At 49.1% G+C, this 18,168-nt stretch overlaps 1 protein-coding gene across 1 annotated transcript in view; it reads left to right on the top strand.

Moving 5' to 3' along the window:
* CCDC60 (coiled-coil domain containing 60) overlaps positions 1–18,168 on the top strand; it is a 97,907-nt gene that overhangs the window by 73,980 nt on the left and 5,759 nt on the right. Inside the window, exons 5-9 of the mRNA XM_023760415.1 lie at positions 7,295–7,385; positions 10,869–11,100; positions 11,607–11,691; positions 14,827–14,898; positions 17,631–17,693. Of these exons, the coding sequence (XP_023616183.1) occupies positions 7,295–7,385; positions 10,869–11,100; positions 11,607–11,691; positions 14,827–14,898; positions 17,631–17,693 (543 nt within the window). The remainder of the gene's footprint in view (positions 1–7,294; positions 7,386–10,868; positions 11,101–11,606; positions 11,692–14,826; positions 14,899–17,630; positions 17,694–18,168) is intronic.

Genomic DNA, 18,168 nt, shown 5'->3' with positions numbered 1-18,168 from the left:
ATACAAATATATATACTAATATATATATATCTATATATATATACATATAAGGACTAAGATATATATATATATATATATATACACACACACACACACACACACACACACACACACACATATAAAGACTAATATACAAATCGACCAAACGGCGGAACAACCGGTTGCTATGACACACACTGACCACCAGGGGACAGATGCTCAGCGCAGGAGCTGGCCCCTGGTGGTCAGTGTGCTCCCACAGGGGGAGTGTTGCTCAGCCAGAAGCTAGTGAGTGCAGTGGTGGTGGCGGGAGCCTCTCCCACCTCCATGGCAGTGCTAAGGATGTTCATCATTCAAACATCCCCTGAGGGCTCCTGGACTGCAAGAGGGTGCAGGCTGGGCTGAGGGACCACCACCCCCACCAGTGCATGATTTTCATGCACTGGGCCTCTAGCGTGTGTGTGTGTGTGTGTGTGTGTGTGTGTGTGTGTGTGTGTGTGTGTAGAGCCCGGTGCACAAAAATTCATGCACTCAGGGGATCCCTCAGCCCGGCCTGTGCCCTCTCGCAGTCTGGGACCCCTCAGGGGATGTCCACCTGCTGGCTTAGGCCCGCACACCGGGAGATCGGGCCTACGCTGGCAGTCAGACATCCCTCTGGCAGCCCGGGAGCCCTCGGGGGATGTCCACTTGCCAGTGGGGAGCAGGCCTAAGCTGCAGTTGGACATCCTTAGCGCTGCTGAGGAGGCGGGAGAGGCTCCCACCACCACCGCTGTGCTGGCAGCCATCAGCCTGGCTTGTGGCTGAGCAGAGCTCCCCCTGTGGGAGCGCACTGACCTCCAGGGGGCAGCTCCTGCATTGAGCGTCTGCCCCCTGGTGGTCAGTGTGTGTCACAGTGACCAGTCATTCCCAGTCGTTCTGCTGTTAGGGTCAATTTGCATATTACCCTTTTATTATATAGGATGGCTATTTCTCCACTTAGACCCAAGGGAATTGCTGTTCTGGTCCCTGGAGCAGCTGGGTTTGCTCAGGCACAAGCTCCAGCACATATTGTCTAGGCCAAGAAAAGTATTGGGTGTGTCCCCACCAGCAGGGTGGGCTCATGCAAAAGCCTAGAGGCCACTGCTGCAGGACTGCTCTGCACAGAGGCAGAACAAAGGACAGGCAGGCATGGAAAGCACTGGCCCTTTAAGGAGAATCATGCTCCCTGCAAGAATGGAGCAAAAAAGGAGTCCCGACTTGGGGACTTGGATGTGCTGTGTGAAATCCAAGGCTGAGTTAAATAAAATAATGCCCCCTAGTGGGAACGCCACACTCCCACCCGAATAAGCTTAAACCAATCAAAGGAGATAAAGGCGGTCCTTTCTGTCTTCTTGGCCCCAATTCTGCATTGGCCCCAGTCTTCTTGGCCCCAGTCTTCTTGGCCCCAGTCTTCTCTTCCAAAATTCTGAAGTCAATTCACCCCTTCCCCCTGAGGATATTTACCACCCATCTCCCCACCCCATCCTCAGATCCCCACCCCACACCCTCCTCATCTCTTGCACCAGAGCCCAGATAAACTAACCTCAGTTGCAACAAGAAACACAAGCCATGCATCTACTGATAGACCATGGACTCCAATGGATTCCCTGTTCTCAGTTGGGATAAATTTAAAACTGTCATTTCCTTTGATGTAGTGGTTTATACCACCACCACCACCACCCCTTTTATAAGCAGCAAAAATCCTTTTTAAAAAGAAATGGAAACCCCAAGAATGTAAAGCAATTTTTTCAAAATGGAGCTTCTAATGAAACGGAGGCTTGGGGGTCTGGGAGACCTGGGCCTGCTCCCACTCCCACCAAGGCACCCTAGTTATTTCCAAAATATCTTTGTGGCTCATGAAAATCACAGCCTTGAAACAATTCCCACAATATTTTCTTTAAACAAAACTGCTAAAGTAATAAATAAATTTATTCCTATTAAACTTTTTCCAAAAATTCAGCAGTATATAAAATATGAAAGCCTTTATCCCTCCCCCCAATCCTCAATTCATTTTCCTCCTTAGAAGAAATTCCTTCTGAAGGTCTGAGGTGAGTCCTTCTACTGTCTTCCCCTTATAAATACATACAGAAATGCATTTTTACAGAAATGGGATCATATTACACATTGCTTTCTACGTGACTCCCCCGCCCCCCTTTTACAACGTCTTTGGACATCTTCCCATAATGGTATCTACAAAGTTTTTGCATTTTTAAAAAATATATATTTTTATTGATTTCAGAGAAGAAGGCAGAGGGAGAGAGAGATAGAAACATCATTGCTGAGAGAGAATCATTGATCGCTTCCTCCTGCACGCCCCCTACTAGGGATCGAGTCCGCAACCTGGGCATGTGCCCTGACCTGGAATCAAACCGTGACCTCCTTATTCATAGGTCAACGCTCAACCATTGAGCCACACCAGCCAGGCCCAAGTTTTCACATTTTTAAAGACTTCCCACATTCCTTTAAGCGGATACTTGTATCCTATGGTACAAATGGGCCATAATTTAGATATCCATTTCTCTATTGATGGCTCTCAAATTTTTGCGTTTCAAATAGGGCTGCACGGAGCATCCTTGTGCACACACTTTAAACCCTGTTGGCAATATTTCTGTTGGCTAGATTCTGAGAAATCGAATTTCCAGGTCAAAGCAACGTCTAATTTTTTCACAGCTGACTGCTTAGATCCTAAGAAAAGGGCCCTCGGCCAATGGACTTCTAATAGCATTTCACCTCCCCAAGCCAGCTTCCAGCGGCAATGTGCTGCCTCTGACAGCTGAGCGCCCGTTCTCCCAAACTGAGGTGAGAACATAATGCAGAATGGGGGCCAAGAAAACAGAAAGAAGCGTCTTTATCTCCTTTGGTTGGCTTTAGGAAGGTGCCCAGACTGTGACCAAAAGAACTGTTAGCTGTGGTCACATTGCGAGGTCATGCAGGTCCTACTATGACTCCTCAGGGCAGAACCTCAGCCACACCTGGCAGCAGAGATTCCCAAAGGCAGTCAGGGGACTTGTTGGGGTTTGTGTTTTCTAGGGATCGGCTTGCTCCTGGTGGTGATTTCATTTCGGGGTCAGTGTATGCAGGTAAAGGGTTAATAACCGGTTCTCCCAGCGGGAGCAGCCATGACTTACAGTCAGGCCGTGTCCCTGTCTGTGGTGGAAATAGTCCTGCTGCGGCTGCGTCCAGGCTGAGCAGCATGATGTCACCGAACTCGCAGCTGGGAAGAGGCGCACACTGCAGTGCTTGTGAGCGGTGTGGGCCAGCTCCAGCACAACGCTGCCTGAGACTGATTTTTTTTTAATTTAGCAAATCAGTGGAGGGGGGAGGGGAGAGGGGTTAAGTTCCCTAGAAAGTGCCAGAAAGTACCTTTTTACTTAGCAAGAAAGGCGAAGGGTATCTTTCTTCTCTTTAACACTTAATCCCTACTTGTGATGTTCCATCCTTATGTCGTAATGAGAATGTCCCCAAATCTTCAACTGCATGTTTTAAAGCCTAGATGGATTGGAGGGATGAAGATCAGGACGTTGGCATCAGACAGACCTGGATGAGCCCAGGCCCTGCCTTGTAATGTGACCTTGGGCAAGTCACTTAGCATGCCTGGGCCTCTGTTTCTTCACCTACCAAGTGGGTTCCTGACCTAGAAGAGTTGTGAGGATTGAGAGAACGTGCATAGAGCATTTAGTCCGAGGTCTGGGAGCACAGTGAGTGCTCCCTGTAGGACAGCTGCTCAAGAATAAAATCCCTGTTTGAAGAGCAGTTAGCTCTGTGAGACTTAAGGCTAGAAAAGAAATAAAACTTCGTTTGCCAGACTTTCGCTCTTACAAAAGGCAATGTAGCCTGTTCTGAACAACACACACAACAGCCATTATTACACTGAAGTGGTTTTCCGCTGCTAGGTGCCCCCACCCCTGAAAAGCCTCATTTCCCTCAAACCTGCTGTTTTCAGGCGCCACTGGAAGAAGAGACAACATCCCTCTCTCCAGGTTCTGTTCTAGGGGAGGTGGGAGGGACCACAGACAAACACGTAATAATCAAGATACTTTGGGATTTTAAGTGTCATGAAGAAACCGAGAGGGTGATGTGATAGTGACGAAGGGGTGGGCTGGGGAAGACTCAAGAGGTGACATCTGAGTGAACTCTCTGCCCTCCTCTCTGCACGGCTCTAATCGCATTCCCCCAGTCCTTTACCAAAATGGCATCTCTAAGGAGTGGGGGGGCCAGGGCAGGGTGATCAGCATGCACCCCTCACTCAGGAGGCAGGACAGGGCGACCTGCGTGGTGATCCCAAGAGCTTTGACTTCTGTCCTCTTCCTGGTGCAAAATCAGCAGTTACCTCCACTCTCCATCTGGGTCACAGACACACGACGCCTCCTAAACCAGACAACAGGCTTCCCACTCAGAGAAGAAGGTGAAACTTGGTTCAGAAGAGAGTGAAGTATCTGAGAAAAATTACTCTGATTGCCACGGTGGACAGACATCTTCAAGTGAACGTTAGGAACAAAATGTGCTGGAAAGAGATGGGAGAGTGCTGGGTGCCCTTGTCCCTGGATTCCCAGCAAACAGAATCCCCCACAAAGTGTCAGCAGGTGGAAATTATGGTCCGGAAATCATAGCCATCTCCCCCCAGTGGATCTGCCTTGGTATCCGTTCCCCACCCCACAGCCTCTCCTCCAAGCCACAGTAAGATCTCTGTTGAAAAAGGGATATTGCTCTAATAGTTTAACTGTATTCAGTTCTCTGTACAAGAAACTTCACCAAGTTCTTAGCAAGCCTCATTCCATTGCACCTTCACCACATAGCTAATACCACCCCATTTTACAGATGAGGAAACTGAGGCTCAGAGAGGCTCAATAACTTACACAGACACACATCTAGGAAGCAGTGGGGGCAGCCAGTCTGCTCTTAAACCACCAAGTATACCACTTTCCTGGTTCTGGCACTCGGAGAGACTTGCCTGAGGTCACAGACAGTAAGTCAGGGACATCAATTAGGTAAACAGGGTTACGCTGCCTTAATGAACAACCCCAAAATCTCGGTGGCGTCACACAACACAAGTCTATTCCTTGCTCACCCTGCCTGTCATCGACATGGGGCTCTCTGCTCATTAGAGTCGCTCAAAGGCCCAGGCTGGTAGGAGCTCCATCTCAATGCAAGCTTCCGCCATCCACCCAGCAGAAAAGGGGCTCCGCCTCGAGGCCCGGCACCCTAAGTGCACATGTCACTCTCTCATGCATTCTTGAGCAAAGCAAGTCACGGTGCGACACCTGACTTCTAGGAGCCTGAAGACCGGGGACTATTTGGTGAACCACATAATGATCAACCCACCCAGCTACAGGAATGGGCACCAATGGCTTTGCCCTTTCCCGAAATGTGGGTAGTCAGCCCACGGTGGACGACAAAGCTCGGACGGTTTATTTCTTTTCCCCCGCTATTGATCTTCCCTTTTGGTTTATTTGCTTCTGAACATGAAACATCGAACCAGGCCCTTTCTTCATCAGTGGCTTTGCAGGAGCTGGCACCGGGCTTTAAGATCCCTGGGAAGCTTGCTGTGTTAGCTCATTTAGCCCGCTGCCTGAAGTTGCAATAGATTTCGGGTCGTCTTGGAAGTCGGTGTTAACAGAAAACCTCCATCTTCCCCAATCAGCCCGAATATTTAAAATTTTGAAAGCTTGGCTTGGACCGGATTTAATTTTAAAAGGGGAAGGGGTTGCTTTTGAACTTCAAGAAGGCTAGAGGCCCAGCAGGGGGCTGTGTTAGCAAAGGGAACAGGCAAAACGCCCTGTGGAAAGAAATGCTCCAAGGAGGAAGCTCCGCTTCCAGTTGGTGAGCCTTAAATCAGATTTCAGAAGTGCCACCAGCTTAAATACTGTTTATAGGACTGAGGCATTGCTGCTCCTTTCTCTGGCTGGATTTTAAATATTCCCTAATTTGATTACTCGGGGGAGAGGCAGGCAGAACCAACGTTAAATGAGCTTTACTGTTAATTATTCAGAGGGCTTTTTATTGTGTAATCAAACATAAAGTCTTACAAAAAGCTTGAGGCACAGTCTCACCCTGCTCCCCAGCTGACTCCCACCTTGGTGACTGGGCACATTTCATGCATCGTAGCCATGAGCTGGCAGGTGCCCAGCAAGGTTCTGCCAGTGAGGAGTGCACACCCCCCTTTTAGGCTGGTAAAGGCCTTTGGTCCTCTCCCCATGCCATGAGAAGCCAGTCTTAAGTAAGGTTGGTCTTGATCACCTTTTGCCTCCAATATCTGAGCATCTCCTCCCACCACTGGTCCTCTGCAGCCCCTGATAACTCTAGACCCCTGTCAGTGCCTCTCCCCATCAAACTGGTCTAACCATCTCATTCCCTAAAGGCCCTCGTCTACGCCAGGTGACAGCCAGCCAAATGATTGAAAGGATCCCAGCCATCTAAAGTCCTTTCTGCAGAGAAAAGAGGAATAGAGAAAGAGATGGGTGGATGGATGGATGGATGGATGGATGGATGGATGGACTGGATGAACGGAATGAAAGTAATGGATAGATTGGATGAATGGAATGGATTGGATGGACTAGATGGATGGATTGGAGGGATGGGTGGGTGGGTGGATGAATTGAATGGACTGGATGGAATGGACTAGATGGAATGGACTGGACTAGATGGACTGGACGGATGGATTGGATGAATGGGATGGATCAGATGGACTAGATGGATGGATTGGAGGGATGGATGGATTGGATGGACTGGATGGAATGGACTGGATGGAATGGACTAGATGGACTGGATGGATGGATTGGAGGGATGGATGGATTGGATGAATGGGATGGACTGGATGGATTGGATGGATTGGGTGGATGGATAGAGTAAGCAGTAGTCTCTCTAACCTTGATTTTCACTCACAAGACCAGTTATGGAGAACTGTCCCTCCCACTTCTTCACAAGTACAGGATAGAGGGGGGTGGGGGTAATCACTGAGACCAACCACCATTCATCATCCGTTTGCTGCATTTCTCAAAAGGACTCGTAATAAACCGAGACTCGCCCTGGCCGGTTTGGCTCACTGGATAGTGTCGGCCTGGGGACTGAAGAGTCCCAGGTTCGATTCCCATCAAGGGCATGTACCTTGGTTGCAGGCAACATCCCCAGTAGGGGGTGTGCAGGAGGCAGCTGATCGATGCTTCTCTCTCATCGATGTTTCTAACTCTCTATCCCTCTCCCTTCCTCTCTGTAAAAAATCAATAAAATATATTTTAAAAAAATAAACCGAGACTCTGGAACTGGAAAACTCACTACGCTGTTTCTGTTTCTCACTTAGGGACCCAGGTGGAAGCAAGAGCACAATAAAGAAAGTCATTAAGGACAAGTCCATGGTACAGCGGTGGGAGCACTTCCTCACAGCACCCAAGGTAACAGACGGCGCGTGCGACTCTGCCATCTGGTGACCAGCCCCTCCTTGTGCTGGAGGCATACTCTCCAGTCTTCTCTCTCACTGGGTTCTTCTCTTCTAGCTGGTTCTCTGAGTGAGGGAAAGTCAGAACCACATTCAGTGGTTCTCAACCTTAAATATAGTTCCGTCATGTTGTGACCCAACCATAAGATTATTTTCGTTGCTACTTCATAACTGTAATGTTGCTACTGTTACGAATCGTAATGTAAATATCTGCTATGCAGGATGGTCTTAGGCGACCCCTGTGAAAGTGTTATTCGACTGCCAAAGGGGTCACGACCCACAGGTTGAGAACCGCTGCCTAGATAGTCATCTGGAGATTAGAGGAGAAATGACATTTGGCTGGACACCATATCACAGAGAAGGGGAGGGGTGGCCATGGCGCTGCTCAATAGGATGTCACCAGAAGGAAATGGACTCACTCAATAATAGTCAGCTCTCTCTCTCTCTCTCTCTCTCTCTCTCTCTCTATCTATCTATCTCTAACACACACACACACACACACACACACAGAGAGAGAGAGAGAGAAAATAAGTGAATGATTCAACAGACAGGGTTTTCTATAAACCAGAACATGTGCTTATTAAGAGAATATCAAGAGGTCTATTCTTTTTACCAAAAACTATTCTTAACCCAAAAATCTCCCAAACTCATCCACTCAACAAAGCACCAAAATAATAACAATGACAGATGATATTAGGTATGTAAAGGTCGTTGAGAGAGCATACAACTAGAGGGTTTGCTGAACCTTTCCTTTCACCTGCAAAATGGGTATGATGCTCATCCCTGTCTACTTCCCATTAGTAAAGGATCCCAGGAAGCAATACACACACTCACCTTGAAAATGTTCAAGTGCCGCCCTAACCGGTTTGGCTCAGTGGATAGAGCATCGGCCTGCGGACTCAAGGGTCCCAAGTTCGATTCTGGTCAAGGCCATGTACCTTGGTTGCAGGCACATACCCAGTAGGGAGTGTGCAGGAGGCAGCTGATCGATGTTTCTCTCTCATCGATGTTTCTAACTCTCTATCCCTCTCCCTTCCTCTCTGTAAAAAATCAATAAAATATGTTTATTAAAAAAATGTTCAAGTGCCGCCCTACCTGGTTTGGCTCAGTGGATAGAGCATCGGCCTGCGGACTGAAGGCTCCCAGGTTGGATTCCGGTCAGGGGCACATGCCAGCTTGTGGGCTCGATCCCCAGTGGGGGGCATGCAGAAGGCAGCCCATCAATGGTTCTCTCTCATTATTGATGTTTCTATCTCTCTCCCCCTCCCTTCCTCTCTGAAATCAATAAAAATATTTCTTTAAAAAAATGTTCAAGTGCCGAGCATTATTGTGGCTATAGAACTTTTAGAGGCCACTTTTTAACATCATTGCAATGGACCAGGTTCTGTGCTAAGGAAGCTAGTCTGTCTTCTTAATAATCCCATGAGGCACTATTCTGATCCAGATGGAAGAGGAGAAAATAGGGGCTCAGAGAGGTTAGGTGACTTGCATGAGGTCACACAGCTGGATAATGGCAGAGCCAGGAGTTAATCCTGGCCTGTTTATTAAGCACTGTTTATGAAACGCTGAGTCTCAGAATGCATATTCTCCACGGTATCATGATTATAATGGGCCCTCATAAAGAGTCTCGACATTTTCTTGCTCTTTCATCAGGGTGTTCATAGCTCTGAGAAGTCAGAATGCTGGTTTTTATCACAGAAAGTTGCTATGGAGATGGCGTGTGCATCTGTCTCCAGAGTTGCACAGAAAAAGCAGCAGGAGCCACAAACCTTTAACAAATATCCTTCGGGAACATACACAAGGGAAATCAGAGGAGGAGAGAATGAATCACCACACGTGAACTCTCACAAAATTGAATTCCCCAGGGCAAGTCTGTGGGTCAAGCTCTGGGCCACAGCGTGGTCCACTCTGGGGGTTGGGGAGTGCAAAATTAGGAATCAGGAGACCGCGCTCCGCCACCAGGACTCAGTTCGCTGTGTGGCATTGGACACGTCCTTTCATCTCTCCTGGCCTCGGTTTCTCCACCTGTCTGATGAGCACTGTGAAAGAGAGGCTCTAGTCAGCTCACACAGCAAGAGATGTTCTTCCATCTGTGTAGAGCTTAATGGTGCTAAGGCAGCGTGCATAAGAGCCTGGCAAACTAAGTAAATAAAAAACAAGGCTGAGTAAAGCACTGCTGGGGGTGAGGTCTGTGGCCAACAGGGATCCTCTGGCCCAGCTACAGGAAGAACTTCTGCTCAGCATTAGCTCATTTTGCCACGTGAGGATGGAAGCCGAGGGCTTCTCATTTTTAAGAGACCAACAGCCTCAGTTTTTATATAAAAATCTTCCCAATTTGTAAAATCTTGGGCAGCTAAACATGTTTCCCCATGAGCCATCAGTGTGGAACCCCTACTTCTCAGGAAGTATAAGGAATCCCTGCAGTCCCTACTGAGGTGTGACACAGCAGCTGGTTAACACAGCTCTTTTTTAAATATATATATATTTTATTGATGTTTTTACAGAGAGGAAGGGAGAGGGATAGAGAGTTAGAAACATCGATGAGAGAGAGACATCGATCAGCTGCCTCCTGCACACTCCCCACTGGGGATGTGCCTGCAACCAAGGTACATGCCCTTGACCGGAATCGAACCTGGGACCCTTGAGTCAGCAGGCCAACGCTCTATCCACTGAGCCAAACCGGTTAGGGCTAACACAGCTCTTGAGTGGAATACAAACAACAGAGAGGAAGCATTGGGGTTAAAGTCAATTCAGAGAGAGTCAGCTCAATAAAGGGCAAGGAAGATGCTGAGCCTGCCTGTCACATTCCCCGACTCTCAATTAATCAGGAGTGTCAGCCCTTCACTTTGAATTTCCTGATTGGGATTATTAATTGAATTTTAATTAATGGCAACTTCAGAAGCACAAAATGAAATCCTACCCAAGGAAGATATGAAAAGCTCTTCTCAGATCATCCCAGTCCCTCCTCTTTGTTTCACAGATGAGGAAACTGAGGCAAGGCCGAGTGACTTGCTCAAGGTCCCCCTGAAGTCCCCTGGCTCTGAGCCCAGTGCTCATTGCCTGACCCCAGGCTGCCCCCAGGGCACAACCTGTCTAGTCTTCAAAAATGACGTTGCTCTAAAAACACCTGGTTTCTAGAGTCGGGAACTCGCGTTGTGCCAGGGGAAACAGCAAGAGGCGTTACCCTTGAGCTTGGACATCCTCTCTCCTAGGGGGGCACGGAGCAGAGGGGCTTTCTGTCAGGCTAGCAAGCTCTTGGCCAATGTCAAGACAAAGAGGACACTGTATCACACTCCTACTTTATCCAAGGAGGGAACATGCCCTGACCGGGAATCCAGCCATGACCTCCTGGTTCATGGGTCAACACTCAACCACTGAGTCACACGGGCCAAGCCTTCCTTCCTTTCTAAAACCCCTCTTTCTTCTCTCTTTCCTTCAGATCAAGAAATTCAAAACTCCTACACAGCGCGCCACGAGCCGCAAACCAAGCCGGCGAGGCTCCGTACTCAGCCTGTCCCGGGCTAGTGCAGGGTCCTCCCCCCTGAGCAGCATGATCTCCGTGAACCCCGGCTCGGATGAGCCCCCGAGCGTGACTGTCCAGGCAGCAGGCAACAAGGACATCGAGGACACGGAATCGTCCTCCACCAGGCCAGACGAGGATCTCCACATCAGTAAGTCCTGCCTGGGAGCTGACCAATCCGCCCTGACGCTTTGCCTTGAAGCCAGATGTCAAGAGCTCCTCCTGCTCTACTCCTGCCCTGACTCGATTAAGAGAGACACAGGGGTTCCCTGGTCCTGTTCTATCCCCTGGAACCCTCTGCTTTACTCCAGTGGAGATCAGAAATACACCCTCTAACCTGGGCGACTCTGAGCTATTTCTCCTTGGGAGACAGCCGGTGGTCATCAACGTCTCTGTTTACAATCTTAATACATTTCATTTAGCCCAGTTTATACAAAACATTATCCTTTAAACCTGTAACCAGAAAGTCGTGTCTAAAGCTCCACACATCACTTAGTTCCCCAACGCTGTGCGCCACCTCTTCTGGACCAGCTCCAATCCCTCTGCAGCTCCCCAGCCCGGAGAAGCAGGGGCGATATTAGGCTGGGGTGGGCCCTGTCCTGCACAGTCCGGTCTCAAGGGAGCCCTGCAGACAGTGAGCGCTCATGTTCCCATCAGATCTGCAGAAGCTCCTGGAGATGGTTCGGGAGGAGGCCCGGAGGACGATCATGATGGATTCCGAGGTGCAAAAAACAGCACCCAGGTATGTTCTCGCAACCCCTGGGCACATAGAGGGCACCAGAGTAAGAACGGTAACATTCCCAGTTCCTGAGCGTTTTCTCTGCGACAGCACAGAGCATTGTGCTTTTCTCATGGGTATCATCTCCCTACGTTCTGACATGCACCCTACAAGGCAGGTACTATTATTTTACAAATAAGGAAATGCGGCTCAGAGAGGCGACGGAACGTGCTGGAGGTCACCCAGCGGATGAATGTAAGACCACAACTGGAATCCAGATCTTTCTGATTCCAGAAACCATTCTCTATAAGGTTATTCGTTCATTCTGTTAGTGAATATTTAAGAAAGTGTATGGGCTGTGTGCTAATTACAGAGGGTGGTGTTCTGGCAGGAAAGCTCAGACCTGTGAGAGTAAATAATACGGGTATCTGATCTTGTCTGGAATGGTGATCAGGGAAGGTTCCTCCAAGAATAAACATCAAGCTGAGATTTTTGAATGCAGCATGAAAAGGAGCTAGCAGGCAGAGTTGGGGAGTGGCAAGGGAGAACACCTTAGGCAACACATACACATATGCGAACCTGGTCAAGGGACCATGCACCTTCAAAGAACTGAAATGCAGCAAAAATGGATGGGAAGAGGCATGAGTCTACCTGGGACCCTGGAGGCCACCTCACCAAGTCTTGTGTCTATCCCAGGAGTCACAGGAATCCTTTGAAGTTTCAAGCCGGCGACCAGCGGCATTGGTTCAGAGGGTCAGACTTGAACCTGAAGAGTCTTCCTTCCAGTGGGAAGCATTGTCCACAGAGCTTCTGGCCTTTGAAAGCCTCGGAGAGCACACGGGGTTCCCTTCCAAGTGTGGATCCCTCCCAATAAGCAAATTACTTGCTGAAAGTAAATGAGGCACCAGAAGAGGTTCATCATCGCCTTCAGCCCACTGAGATGCTGGCTATGACTTATTGGTTATTGTTGTCACCGTAATTACAGTTCACCAAGCACCTTTACCTCTGCTTGCAATGATGAATTTCTCCGCTGCTGCCTCAATTCGCATCAGGGCTTAGAGGCAGCATTGGCTCCCAAGGCCCTGCCTGCCTGATTCCTCAGCATTAAAGAGAGACAACAATGATGACCGTCAGCTCTACAAGGCCCCTCCTCCCTTTGTAAGAACTCGTGTGAACACTGGCTTGGAGTCGACTGCACGGGTGCAAACCCTGAGGCTCTGGAACAAGTCCCTGAGCCTTTCTCCAAACCTCCGTTTCCTCGTCTAATAAAATGAGGTCGGGCAGCATCAAAGCATTGGCCTTGGGACCAAACAGACGAAGGTTCATCTCCATCCTCATCATTTCACTGCTGTGTGATGTTGAGCAAGTTGTTTCACCGCTCTGAGCCTGATTCCCATTCCGTGAAATGAGGCTCAATGACAACCTATCCCAAAGGGTTGCACTAAGAATTCAATGATACCAGCCTGGTAAAGTATTATTATTATTGTTATGGACGTAATGTCTACTCCAATGAGTCATTTTTATGCATTTCATGAGATATAATGCATTTCACATATTAGCATGTGCCTGGCATACTGCAAGCATGCAACAAGTGGCACAAGTGGCAGTGGTGGTCGTGATGGCCATGACTTTTATTTCACACACATAGTGTCCCACAGTCCTCGCTGCACCTTGACGAGACACACTTATTAACCATTACCATCGCTCCGTCTCACAGTCATAGAAGAATGGTGGTGAGTGACTTGCATACGGTCGCCAAAGACAAAACCAGGCAAGAATCTGGTCTGCACAAAACTCATCACGTGGCCTCTGTGTCCACTTTAATGTTAAATAACCATGGCTGCAGAGCAAGAACCCGCTGAAATGTCCTGTCTTCCTCCTTCCTCCGGGAGGAAAATCTCCCATCTCTCCCGAGGCCACAGGCAGTGAGGGCTTCTCCTCACTCTAGAATCAGGATTCCCTCCTTACTTTAGACATCAAATTGGCTCCCATCAAGGTTGACATGGAATCCGGGGGCTCCAACCTAGCCAGGCCCCAGCCTCAAGGCCGGAGCGCCCTCTGTCATCTGTCTTTAGTCCATCTGGGCTGTTATCACAGAATGCCATGCACTGAGTGGTTCATAAACAACAGACATTTCTATCTCACAGTCTGGAGGCTGGAAAGCCAAGATCGAGGTGCGGGCAGATCTGGTGTCCTGTAAGGGCCCTCTGCCTCACCGACTGCTGTCCTCTCACTGTGACCTCACAAAGCAGAGGGACAAGCTAGCTCCCTAGGGTCTCTTATGAAGGACACTATCCCATTCATGAGGGCCCCACCCTCATGATCTCATCGCTTCCCAAAGGCCCTGCCTCCTAACCATCACCTTGGGGGGGCTAGAATTTCATTGTATGAATTGGGAGGCAAGAAGACTCAAACATTCAGATCATAACATCGTCCAGGAAGACGGCCTTTTCTTAAATTTCTCTAGCTCTGTTTTCCACAGGTCCCCAAAGATCAGAATCAGCTGGGATGTTTGTAAAAAATGCAAATTTCTGGTCTTCGCCCCAGATCCACTGGATCAGAATCTCCAGAGGAAACCGTATTTTTTAAAAATATGTTTTTATTGATTTCAGGGAGAGGTAGAGAGAGACAGAAACATCAATGATGAGAGAGAATCATTGATCAGCTGCCTCCTGCACTCCCCACACTGAGGATCGAGCCCACAATCCAGGCATGTGCCCTGACCAGGAATCGAACCATGATCTTCTGGTTCATAGGTCGACACTCAACCAGTGAGGCATGCTGGCTAGGCGGAAACCATGTTTATTAATAAGCACTTCCGGTGGCATTACATCACAGTATGCTGACAAACTCTCAGGTTTCAAATGTGCTCCCTGCACATACGTATCAGAAGTGAGGGTGCGTGTGTCCGTGTGTGCATGTGTGTGGTTTTAAATGCAGCTTCCGGGGGAGGGCCCCACTCCAGGCCTAATATATGCAAATCCCCGGGAGCACGGCCCAGGGATCCGTATTCTCGGCAGTCTCTCCAGGTGACTCCTGTGCCCGGTAGTCTAAGGAGCCCTGCTCCAGAAAGAGAATCTTTGTCCTCCCACAGACCGTGCCCGCCTCAGGAGCACCATAGGTCTGGTACCTCATTAAGAGATTCTTCTTGCTTTGCAGTATCTCGTCAATGTTGAAACAAACCAAGAGCGATTCTGCCTATAAAGACATGCAGATCAACCTCAAATCCAGGTAGGAAGGCCTGGGGCCCACAGCAGGTGGGTCAGGAGGCACCCCTCAGTGACAGGGGCGGTTGTACAGCGGCTCCTCACCAGACCATGGAATGGGGGGCAGGGAGGGTCAGCTTTTTTCTCCTTCACTAGAAATAATCCCCTTAACTCCCTGGCCTGGGTTGAGTACCCAGGCATTTCTCCCCAACAACCGCATACTAAGCAGCCACACGGTTCACAGCCTCCAGTACAGAGGGATGGAGTAGGGGGGATGTGTTACAGAGCTAATCCTTCCCTCTTAATCGGGTGAGTTATAATGGGGGAGGGGAGATCTGCCCCCATCTCATTCATTCATCTCAAGAATATTCATTGAACCCACTCTGGGCCAGGAACTGTGCTAGGTTTTGGGGGGATTCCGCAGCAAATAAGACAACTGCAGTCTGCCCTCGTGATCTCATGGTCTGGACTGTGGTCGCCACTTTTCTGTGCCATAAGCAGTCGGAGGAAGCCTATGGAGCCTTCCAGATGCAAGTGATAAATCACCAAGGTTTACAAAGAAATCTATACTGAGATCGTAGATGGACTATGATATTACAGCCGCATCTGGGATGTAGTAAATCTGTGAGCTTCTTCAGCAAACGCACCATGTAACAAGGCTGAGCGGCTGCTCTAGGAATGACCGTAATTTTGGATTAGTGTCGAGGGTAAATGATTTTTCAAAACAGCCTCCACAATTGCCATATGATGTGCAAATGCCTGCGATTTCCATTCCTGCGCACGGCTAGTTAAAATAAAGGTGTGACTTTTTTCCATCCGCATTTATGGACTCTGAATCCTGTCCATGGTTAAGAGTTGCTGGTCCCATTTGATAAATGGGACAGTCATGCATGTATCAAATAACCCCCCAGAGTCAGCCCTGTAATCATGACTGTGGCTGAATGTTGAGCACCAGGGTCTTAACCAAGATGGACTTTGACATTTGAGCTGAGATCAGAACTATACAAGCATGTCAAACTCATTTAACATGCTTGAGCTTGTTATGCTTGAGTGGCTGGGAAAGGTGGGGATGGTGTTCCAAGCAGAGGAAAAAGTTTGTGCAAAGGGCCTGAGACAGGGAGCAACTTAGAGGCATTGAGCGAAGACCAGGATGGCTGAAACTCGGTGAGAGACAAGGGAAAGGAGACCAAGGCAGGCAAAAGGATCTTTTGTTGCTTGTATTTCTGTGTGTTTCTTTGTTTATCACAGCTAATAACACTGCTAGAAAAGAAGAATGTCATCTACAAGAGGAAGGTCACAGCCAACACATTTCCCCAAATAATTCGTCTGGAGGGTTGAGGCAGCTGGTGGAATCCAACACAGGGCCTTCTTGGTATTGTTACTGGGGCTCTGCCTTAGCTGAGTGGAGCATTTGCTCCACCACCTGCCAGGCCTAAGACCTCTAGGTCCAGTCCCATGAGCCTCTGGGAAAAGCAGAAAAGGCCAGGACCTTTCCTATAGAGAGGGGTCTGGGAGAACGCCAGGCCTGCCTCTTTAAAGGAGTCCCAGAGGTCACAAGGCCAAAAGGAAAGGATTAGTCACATATCAGAGGGATATGAGAAATTCTTGCCCTCTAGAACCACACAGACAGAGCAGTCGAGTCCATTTTTGAGGCGTTTGGAATAAACAAAGGAAGACAGGGTGAGAGAGAAGGTGCTAGACCAGCCGTGGGCAAACTACGGCCCGCGGGCCGGATTCGGCCCGTTTGAAATGAATAAAACTAAAAAAAAAAAGACCGTACCCTTTTATGTAATGATGTTTACTTTGAATTTATATTAGTTCACACAAACACTCCATCCATGCTTTTGTTCCGGCCCTCCGGTCCAGTTTAAGAACCCATTGTGGCCCTCGAGTCAAAAAGTTTGCCCACCCCTGTGCTAGACCCTGGAGCTGAAGGCCTAGGTCACCAAAGGAGGACCTGGGAGAAGGCACAGAGGAGGGATGGGCTTGAGGCAAGGGAGCTTCTCCCACTCCCCAGGAGCCCCAGCCAGGCAAAGTCACAGGAAGACGCAGCCACTCAAAGCATTAAACCAGCCCCCACATAAAAAAGGGGCAAATGGTACGAGGAGTTGACTGGGTACAGATGAGGAAACTGACATTATGGAGCGAGTTCCTTGCCCACAGACCAGAGCTGGGCTCTGCACCCAGTTCTGTCTGCCTCCAGTCAAGTGAAGAGGGTATTCAGTTCAAGGGACCAATTTAGAGGAGAGAATCCTTAAATGAAGAGGCAGTCTCAGGTCAGGAACACCCAGGACAACATGACGAGGAGGACTCAACCATCCCTTCTCCAAGTCTGCCCTCGGCCCCAGGTTAAGAGCTCATGGGTGTAGACGGGAGGACGGAAGGGTCCACAATGAACTTATCCTGCAGTTGGAGACCCATTTTATTCAAAAGAAACTGGGATCCAGAAAATACATCATCCTGCCACCAGGCAGACAGAAGGTCAACGTGGACCAGGGGAGTCGGAGCAAGCAGAGCCTGCTGGAGACCATGAAACACTGCGGGAGTTGAGTAGGGAGAGAAGAAACAAGGACGCTCCAGGCAGGGTATGGGATGAGCAAAGGCAAAGAGGTGGGGAAAACACACACTGAGTTTTATAGCCTGTGGCATGACTGGAACCACTCCCTGACCTGAATCCTGGAGGCCAGGGGACCTGAAACTTCCCTTCGCGTAAAAAGCAGGCTCCAGGCAACTTGAAAGCATCCCTCTGTGTTTCAGTGACAGGTCCAGCAGTACAAGTGGAGAAACCCACAGCCAACCGATCCAGAAGAAGTCTAAAAGGTAAGCCAGGTGGGCAAGAGGGATTGTGGTGACCACACCCTCCATCTTCCCAGGGGAAATAACCCAGTGTGGACCAGGCCTCCGGAAGCCATAGACACGGCTGAAGGACCAGGGGCTCCCAGGGCAAGGGGTTCAAGGTTAAGATGCCGAGTAACAACACAAGCAATGGCAACAAATGCGTCCCCTGTGCCAGGCCCTGGGAAAAGCATTCCGTATTCACTATCTTGCTTATTCCTCAAAAGCAATCCTATGAGGTGACAACATTATCCCATACTACAGAGAAGCAGACTGACACTTGGCCAATGGAATGTCCTGCCCAACCCACGCAGCTAAGAAGCGTGGCACTGGAGTTTGAACCTGGATCTCCCAGCTCCAAATTCCATCCTCATCTCAAGGTCCTTAACATTTGCTGGGCTCAAGTGGCCAGATGTCTCACTGTGGGCTCATTTCATGAGGCCGGCACCACCAGCCTGAT

Source organism: Myotis lucifugus, unplaced genomic scaffold (assembly GCF_000147115.1).
Source record: "Myotis lucifugus unplaced genomic scaffold, Myoluc2.0 scaffold_181, whole genome shotgun sequence".
Classification (NCBI taxonomy): Eukaryota; Metazoa; Chordata; class Mammalia; order Chiroptera; family Vespertilionidae; genus Myotis; species Myotis lucifugus.
Note: the sequence above shows the minus strand (reverse complement) of the source record. Positions and strands in the feature narration are given on the sequence as shown.